Source organism: Egretta garzetta, unplaced genomic scaffold (genome assembly GCF_000687185.1).
Source record: "Egretta garzetta isolate BGI_Z169 unplaced genomic scaffold, ASM68718v1 scaffold81, whole genome shotgun sequence".
Classification (NCBI taxonomy): Eukaryota; Metazoa; Chordata; class Aves; order Pelecaniformes; family Ardeidae; genus Egretta; species Egretta garzetta.
The window spans coordinates 7820321-7829645 of record NW_009258671.1 but is presented as its reverse complement, the minus strand read 5'-3'; the positions used below and the strand labels follow the sequence as shown (position 1 = coordinate 7829645).

At 45.5% G+C, this 9325-nt stretch overlaps 1 protein-coding gene across 3 annotated transcripts in view; it reads right to left on the bottom strand.

Annotated features, from left to right (window-relative positions):
* Positions 1 to 3813: 3813 nt before the first annotated feature.
* PRR5 (proline rich 5) overlaps positions 3814 to 9325 on the bottom strand; it is a 57179-nt gene continuing 51667 nt past the window's right edge. For all 3 annotated transcript variants that reach the window (XM_035888534.1, XM_035888533.1, XM_035888535.1), the window contains 2 exons: positions 8067 to 8205; positions 3814 to 5177 (listed from right to left, as the gene is read on the bottom strand). In XM_035888534.1, coding sequence (XP_035744427.1) covers positions 4627 to 5177; positions 8067 to 8205 — 690 coding nt within the window. In that variant the 3' untranslated portion in view covers positions 3814 to 4626. The remainder of the gene's footprint in view (positions 5178 to 8066; positions 8206 to 9325) is intronic.

The window sequence follows — 9325 nt, the reverse complement described above, 5'->3', positions numbered from 1 at the left end:
CTGACATCTTTATTTCCAAGATGTTCCTACACGATATTATTCTAATAGAGGGGCAATCCATACATCTCTAACCAGAACTTTAGAGAGAGAGAGATCAGATATTTTCTTATACTCGCATGTCTGTATGGTGGCCCTTGAAGAAGGTGTCCCATAGCTCTTCTGTCACCACAGCTTAGTGGTCCAGTCAGTATCAGCAAGCGGATTTGTTTTAGTCAAAACCACTATCAAAACCAGCTTACCAGGAGCTAATCGAATAATGGAAAGTCATTTCCCCCCTTTCAATGAAAAAGAGGCCTCTATTTGGGCAGCATTATTTGCAGCCAATTATTCTGCTATTTCCAGTTGTGCTCCAGGGAGCCGTATTGCTTCTCCACGGAGCTCAGCAGCTGTTGACTAGGTCAGTCTCCCAGCTCCTTTTGCTGGCACAACACTCACCCTCCAGTGCCAGATGACAGGAGCTGCAAGTGCTATCTGTTGCTCTGCATTATCCCTTGTAGGATTTTGGAACCCATCCCAACCAGAGAAAGAGCAGAGAGCTTTTGATTTCTGGATTAGGCTATAAAATGCCACAGTTCATCCTAACACAGGAAGGGTGGAGAGGAGCAACTGGCACGCTGAGAATGCCCCCTGAGGGACACGGCTTGACTATCACTGGTGCACTGGGACTCTGCCACGTAGCAGCATTTGAAAGCTGAAAGCCATCATTTCATAAAGCTATTTTGGCAAGAATCTGCACTATTCTCTTTGATACACATTTTTCCTCTGTATTGAGTCCATGATTTGCCTCCAAGACCACCACGTCCCTGACTTGTCTGCATCAGGATTGCTAGTAGAAGGATCATGAGTTAGGGGCACCTCACATCTTGTGCAGCATTTAAAGTCCCTGAACACTGGCACACCAGGCTTTGATTCACCTGGCTCAGTCACACCACTTCTTGGGGAACAAGTTGGTGAGAAACTTAATCTCCGAGGACAATGGAGATGGCAGCTTTCACAGGAATTAGCTAGACGACCACACCCAGTTTTTCAATTTACAGTCATATCTGCCTACATATTTTAATATAAACTCAAAGGAGAGACAAAATACCACCATATCACCATTGCAGTAGGGAATTTATCTCTGACTTCAGATTTTCAGGCTCTTCATGGCAAGCCTGCTAAGTTTATAATATTTTCTTTAATTAAAAAATAGCCCTGAATCTGCAGTTTAAACCCTTAAAGTCAGAACACATTTGCTCCTCCTTTAGTCACTACCCCAGTAGCAGAGCTTTAGCGTAACAGAGAAAATGCTTCTGTGAACACATTTGCTAGCAGAGGCAAGTTGAGTTCATCAAGCTCCAAACCCCAGGAACAGCAGAGCTCAGCCTGTTCCATTACAGCATTATCAGGTTAACTTACTTTAACTGAAGCCAGTTGAGAGCCTCTTCATCCTGAAGAGGATAAACACCAGCCTTTTACTTCAGCTCAGCAGCACTCACAGAACATCCCAACAAGTGATGAATCCCAACAGGGCTGAACCCAACTTCCTTAAACACTCGTTCAACTCTGTCACAGCTGGTAATCACAGTTTTGGGGATAGGTTGGGGTGGGGCTGGGCTGGGTTTTGCTTTTCTCTTCTCTTTTCCCATTGTCCAGCATGGTCCTGGTGAATGGGGCTTGGTCCATCTCTCCTGAAGAGTCTACGTGCTGCTCATGAAAGCCTGCATTAGATCTTTCTGCTGGTAGAGCTCTGACCCTAAAGAGCTCACTTTAAGCGTGCAAGAGTTAGAAACGTAAAAACTAGATTGGAAGTGCTGGGCTGCAATGCTACAATGCGCCGGGATAGCTTGTTCCCCACGCAGCGCATGTGGGAAGGCAAAGTGTCCAAGAACAGGCTTTTACAACAGGCGCCAGGCTGCCTGCCTTGGCCAAGGTGAAATGCTGAAGACAAGACTGTTTCCTAAATCCTGCTCTTCTTTGAGGCTTTCTGAAGTGGCTGTTAGGAATTCTCCTCTTATGCGGCCACTGTCTTGGACCCACTCTTTAAATAACCTTCTAGAACGGCTGGAGGAGGATTTTCATTCACTAGCTCCATGAGTGCAAGGTGGGAGAGGTTAGTTCACTGGCAGCACACAAGGGGATTCAAGGTCTCCCTATGATGGGGGAGGGCACTAACCATGCAAAAGCTCAGGTGGGAAGGGTCCTAGCAGTCGCTTTCTCTTCTCAGTTGAAACTGTGCTTAAATCTTCCCCAATAATTACATAAGCCTAATACTTATTACATTTAATGTTCCCTAAGGGAAGAAGGTATGCAGAGGCCTTGATCCACTATATTTTTAAAATTTTCTTGTAGTGGTTTCAACCTATCTTCTCCTCCTCTGCACTGTGTCCTTAGAACAAGGCTGTGGACACTCTTTTTCTCCATCCTAAATAATAATTCCAGAAAGAGAACAGTGTTTGTCAGAAGGAACAAGAGTGGAGACTGAGGGCACCAGCAGGGGGGCTTGTACTGCTTTAGGACACATTTGGAAATCACTGATCCCGTCATATATTGGATGCAAGTTCAGTGAGACCTCCTCTCTCTCCTGTGGTTTGCACAGGACCAAATGTGGCAACAAATGTGCCTTGAGACTGCGGGCTCATCATGCCCCCCCAGCTTGGAGAGGGTGGGCAAACATCCATTAGTAGCACCAACCGGTTGGTAGGAACCTGACAAACCTCAGATGTGAGCGAGCTGCCCAACATACTCAGCCCCATCAGGAGTGAAGTACTCCTGAGCGTGCCCCAGTGCACAACTGCAGGATTGTACAGGAGGCATCACCATGGCTGGGAAGTGGGCCAAATGGGTGACCCGATAATCTGCAACTTTCAGTTACGCATCCAGAGGGCTAGTTAGGTGCCTGCACCCAGGGCACCGGAGTTGCTCTCGCTGAGGGTATGTTCTGCTGCACCTCCATTTCTGCCAGTTGGTGTCAAGTACCTTGGCACTGACTCTGCCCGACATCGGATGGTCCCATCCAGGTGTGCTCCCTGGCTGTTAGGTTTGAGACTGTTGGGATGTGGACGCAATTATTTATCTCTGTGTAAAAGAAACTTTTAAGTATGACCTAACTTAAGTGCCTACCTGTAGAGGAGGCTGCGCAGCTGAACATGCCAAACACAAAGAGACATCAAGCCTCTGCCTCATTTACAGGGCTCCTTTCTCAGCTGGCTTCTGAAGTTCTCAAATCTCTGTGTTACGGGGATCCCACACATCTATCTGGAAGCTGAAATCTCCAGCAGTGAAGCAGGGCAGTAGCAAAAGATTGAGGTCACACCTTCCAAAAGACCAAGCAGTGAGGCCAAAGGAAATTAAGTATCAGAAGTGGGGCCTTGAGCCTAGAAACGTAATCCAAACCTGGGGAAGAGTTTGGCAAATGTTGGGTTCAGTAGTGCAAGTGCAGGGCAAAGCTGGAGAGTCCTCGAGCATCTGAGCTAAGTGCCACGCGCTGCCAGACCAAACTGACAACCAGTCTCTGCTGAGCAGCTCAGGAGTTGCCGACCGACTCTCTCCTCCAGGGGTGATGGCTAGAATGAAGTGACCTTCTTGACTGTCAAACCATCTGATCAAAAATCTACTGGGCACCAGGATTTCTACTTCACCGTAGTATCATGTGCATCAGTCCTCTGTAAAACCACTGACACAGCTCTGACAACGCCACGGTACTGCAAGTGTTCAGGATGAGAAGAGCTGCAAGGTTCAGGCTCCCCAAATATCCATACATAATTGGCAGTATATGCATTATTATATTTCTTTAAGAATATAAATATATAATGAGGATTTCCACCACGAGGCCATATTTTTATTTATTTAGGAAACAAGCAAGTTGAATTCTGCTGGAATCACTCCACACAACGGATGCTCCAGGGGTCAACAGTGTACAGATTTCTTGGAAGTGCCACGTTCAGAGCAAATTAACACGGCCTTAAAAGCCAGTTTAAAGACAACTCTCTCACAGACACAAGGTATTGGCTGTGAAACAGAACACAAGACGTGAGGCATCGTGTGACACCTGGTAGCACGTTTCTGTTTATTTGCCTTTCTTCAAGAACTCTCACTCACCATTAGGCAAAGGAGTGCATACAAGATGTACAAGAAAAAGATTAAAAGAGACTTCTTTATCACTGTACTCTGTGGCATGAGGGCCCACAGCCTCTGGGGTTTTTTCATTTTTTGAAAGGATATGTTTTTACTCTGGCTGAAGTGTTACAGTTCAGAGAACAACCAACCTGTCGTCTACAGGAAATCTCTTGAAAAAATTAAAAGTGAACACAGCTATTTTCTAGGCTGTTTTACTGAACAAACACTGCCAGCTGCACTAATAGCATTTTACCAGACACTTGTCAGCTTGTAAACCCTTATGTTTATAAAAGACAATAGGAAATCCTACTGCAGAGTGACAGGGACAGGGAGAAGCAGCTGGAGTTTCTTCCCCCTCGCAGCAGATTCCTGCCTGCTGTAACTTGTGTTTGTGTACCTCGGTACAGCTGTGATGGCCTACAACAGAGGTTCTGCCCTAGACATATATAGCTTGCCCATAGGCTGACTCAGTGCATTAGTAACTTTCATATATACCATTAAAACCCAAGGTTTGTCTCCCAAGGTCCTTCACATGATGCTCTGTCTGTTCACGTCCACATTGTATGCTGATGAATTGGAGCAGCCTCGGCCAAAATCAATAAAAATGCCTTCAGAATCAGAGTCGATTGACTCCAAAATCTGATCCACTATGTTCTCAGGGCTGGAAGAGGGAACTGGAATCAAGGAAGGGTCCCTGTCCAGCTCAAAAGACCTATGTGGGTCGTCCATTGAGTGGAAGAGTCCTTTCTGTTGCTCAACTGTGCTGAGTTTGCTAGAGCATTGCACTGACCCGGTGCTGGGCCTCTCCTGATCTCCTGACAGCGAGCTTTTTGTGGCCGTCATGGAGCTCTTGGAACCGTTGTCCATGATGGTGGTGAGGTTGGAGTACCCCTGTAGCTCCAGGCAAGAGGTCATTTCCGAAACAGAGTGCCTTCGGATGCCCGTTCCGTTGGCAGCCATGCCCTCCGTTTCATACTCGGCCACTGGCGTCAGCAGTGGATTGTTGTAGCTTTTCGATCGCACCACGGGGTTCTTGGCAAGGATGTCACCCGATTTTGAACGCCTGAAGAACCGCTTCTCTGTAAACAGAGAAAGATCCAGAGTAATACCTACCAAAGTCTCCCATTTTAGTGGTACTAATAATTACAAGTGTTCAAAAGAAAAGTCAAGGCCTGAGTGAGTATTCATGAGCTTTTCCTGAATGAGAACTTTTTAAAAAGAAAACATTTTGCTGGTTTTATAGATCCATAGGATTCAGATTTCCTAGATTTCTTCAGCATATTTAAGACCCCAAATGTATCTTTACAAATGATAGCTGAGATGCCCTTATATTCATACAATATTCAGCAGCTGGGTTAAAACAGTAGATATTGTGGGAGACCTGATATGCAATTGCAAATACCTCCTTTAGACAAGAACAGAAAGTGCAATTCTGCTCAGGCTATAAAAGTCATCATTATAGATCCATAGGATTCAGATTTCCTAGATTTCTTTAGCATATTTCTAGTAGTTGAAATTAACTTTTCTACCCACCCTGGGAAAATCAGGTCTCTTCATATTTGGGGATTAAGTCTTACTAATAATTCTGGAAAAACTTAAGATTCAGAGCAACGTTCAGAGACCACACAAGGAGAGAACACCAAGAGCATTTGGAAACGTTAACTGGAGGGCAGTGCCCCCTTTTTGGGGACCAAACCTGCGCTGGATCTGGCAGTGACTGCATGCATGCTGCTGGTAACCAAGCGGGCTCTTTCCAAAGAATGAGCAGCAGGTGGCAGCAAGTCAGCACAGAGATCCACCATCGGTGATTTAGGGCTGGCGTGCTCTCCGGCTGCTAGACCAAAATGATCATCAGGAAAACTTTTTGCAGACTCACTCGTGAAAAAAACCAAGAAAGTGGTGTGAATAATTTTGAAGCTCTCTCCCTGCCACTCTCACTTTGCCATCCCCAAGAAAGGGGCATGGCTGAAGAAGGGAAATGAGTTACACTCTGGAAGTCAACCACAGCTGCTGCCTATAAATTGTTGGCTTTAAATTAGGATGTTGGTCTATGTTCCCCCCCAAACCACACAATTTCCTTTACAAATACCAGCCTCTTCTAAAACTATACTTATGTATAATTATGTGCTTACCTGGACACAAATTCCAATCATATGCTGTACTACTAAAAAAAAAAAAGCCAGTTTCTGTCCTCAAGATTGTATTTTGTAATTGTTTCTGCCTCAGTAGAGGAATCAACTCAGCCAAGTTCACTTTTGGACTGTTTCTTTGTTAGGAGGTTGACCTGGCAAACAGAAAAGGTTCCCTGGGGCTGCCCGGCCACAGGAACTGTGGATTTTTGGTGACACCAAGGCCTGGCTGGAGAGGAAGGCTGGGTGCGCTGGCCAGGCGGGGAAGAAAAGGGGTCAGAGGCCTCAGCAGTCCCAAGGAAAATTTGTCACAGCTTTAAATCATACTACCAAAACAGCTGGACAGAACTAGGTGCATCAGTTTAAAAGCAGCAGAGACTTACGCACTCAACTCCCTTGGATCCAGGTTCACTGACTACAGTAAGACCTATGCAGGGGTACTGCTGCACACCGTGTCAAGGGGAAGTGCTCAGTCCACCAGAACCTTCCTATCTTCTGCAGTCATATAATACAACATTTATCTTCTAACAACCTGCTTCACTGGAGTTTTATTCTCTTTGGGTGCATTTTTTCTGTCCTGACATACAGAAGCTTGTATTCAGAAACGTCAGTTTGGGGCTCCATTTAAATGATTGTAGCCTTTTAATGGCAAGCAACAAATGCAAAGTAGCAATCCTGAACCATTTTCCATAAGTAACTGGCCTCCGCTTATTCACGTAAAACTGATTCGCTTCTTAAACGCCTACTGCAATAAAACCATTTTTCCATTCAGCTTCCAAGGAAAATCTTATCGACCATTTCTGACAAGCAAACAGATTAAATTGACCGCACAGAAAAAGCACAACTGAACTTATTTTCCCCTCTATTTTCTCTATTGAAGCAGGCCATCACAGTATTTACATTAAAATACTCAGATACTACCACGTTTCCTTTTTGATTTACACTGGTAGTATCCCCCTTGCATTTTCAACAGTTTGAATTATTACATGAGATATTCAAAAGACCTTCATCTTGGCCAAATCTCGCCTTCACAGAGGTCAGTGAATGCTTCAGAACATGAAGAATCGTAGAAAATAAGCTGGAAGGGACTCAAGAAGGTCACTCGCTCAGACTCTGTCACCAGGCAGGACCACATTTACCCACCTTGACTGTTTAACATAACCTTACCCATGTTTAACCACCTTACCCATCCTTTTGGATGCCTGTATAAGTGACATGTATATAGCATCTCTGGCAGTGAAGATTCTACAGCCTCCAGAGGTGGTTTATGTACCATTAGAGATTTTTCCTTCCATGTAATCTGAATTTCCCCTGCTATGTGTAGTCCACCCTATTTTTCTTATCTCCAGTGGGATGAGAGAACAGCTTATTACTTTCCACTCTGCAGACAGCTTTTACATGTTTGAAGGCTTATCGCTTTGTCTTCTCTAAGACAAATTCCTACTCTCTTCCCTGCTTTAAACAGCCTTGTATGATCTTTGTGCACTAAGGAACAGACGCTACTCAGCACTCTAGAAAGGGCCTCTTGCTTCTTCTTCTTCTCACTGTCCATAAAGCATCCTGTGTTAAAGCTCTCTCATTAAAATGCAGAATGGAAATGCTAAACACACTCTAGATTCACAGATTTATTAATGGGCACTGTTACGATGACCTGTTCTCATCTTTTGCCACTGGCGAGTTTCACCGTGACATTGCAAAGAGCATGGCCTTAGAAAAGGGGTGTCAACAGTGTTGCGTCAACACTGGCAGTCTCCTCTGGTGTGGGCCCTGGCCCTGTGTGGACCAAGGTTGTGGTGAATCCCTCTGTGCTGTGTCACATCGAGTCTCTGTTATTCTTACCCAAGATACAGGAGGAGTGCGTGAAGGGTCCGTCGCTGGAATACAGACCGTATGTGCCCAGGTAAGGAGAAACGACTTTCTGGATCAGGGATTCCAGTTTCAAATAATCTTCGGTCACGCCTTTCGACTCGTGAACCCCCTGAAAGAGAGAAAATACCCAGGATGAGCACTGTCCCCTCCAACCACAAGCTTTCCTTGCTCGCCAGGGCAAGCAAAGAGGCAGCAAGCGTTTCCGCTAAGTTATATAGCAGAGGTGCACCATGGCACAATACCGGTTTGTTACTACAGCTGATTCCTCTTACTGCAAAGCCAAGAGATGTGAGTCGAACCAGAGAGAGTCACCACGCAGGCACTGCACAAATGCTCAGAAAGAGGCAGTAGCTACTTGCAGGACATTTAAATCCAGAAAGGTACATCCTGCTTAGTGCAAAGGCAGCCAGGGAGGATGGATGTCCTGGTTTCGGCTGGGATAGAGTTAATTTTCTCCATAGAAGCTAGCATAGTGCTGTGTTTTGGATTTAGTACCAGAAGAATGTTGATAACACACTGATGTTTTTAGTTGTTGCCAAGTAGTGCTCAGACTACTCAAGGACTTTTTGAGCTTCTCCTGCTTGGCCAGGTGCATAACAAGCTGGGAGGGAGCACAGCTAGGACAGCTAACCCAGACTGACCAAAAAGCTATTCCATACCATATAACGTCATGCTCGGGGGAGGTTAATCGGTCGGTTGTAGGGAGAGCGATCACGGCTCGGGGAGTGATCGCTGCTTGGGACGGGCTGGGCATCGGTCGGCGGATGGTGAGCAATTGTGTTGTGCATCATTCGTTTTGTATATTCTGTATATTCTCTTACCATTCTCATTATTACTATTATTTTCTCTTATTAAACTCTCTCTATCTCAGCCCACGGCTCTAACCTTTTTTTCTTCACGATTCTCTCCCACATCCCACTGAGGGGAGGGGGGGAGCAAGCGAGTGGCTGCGTGGTGCTTAGTTGCCAGCCAGGGTTAAACCACGACAATGGAGGACGTGGTCTGCGAAGATGAATTAAAAACATCCCAGGACTTTTTGTTATTGCAATCTTCTACCGCCTTGCTGAACCAACTACCGCTGAGCGCTGCACCAGCGGCTGGTACCACAGGGTGTCACTGCCATCTAAGCAATACCAACAAGGTTAAGAAAAAGGTGAAGCCGAGACTCTCAGAGATATTTCTTCCTGTATATTTTCAAGAAGAAATATTTATAGTGAGGAGGTTTTTAT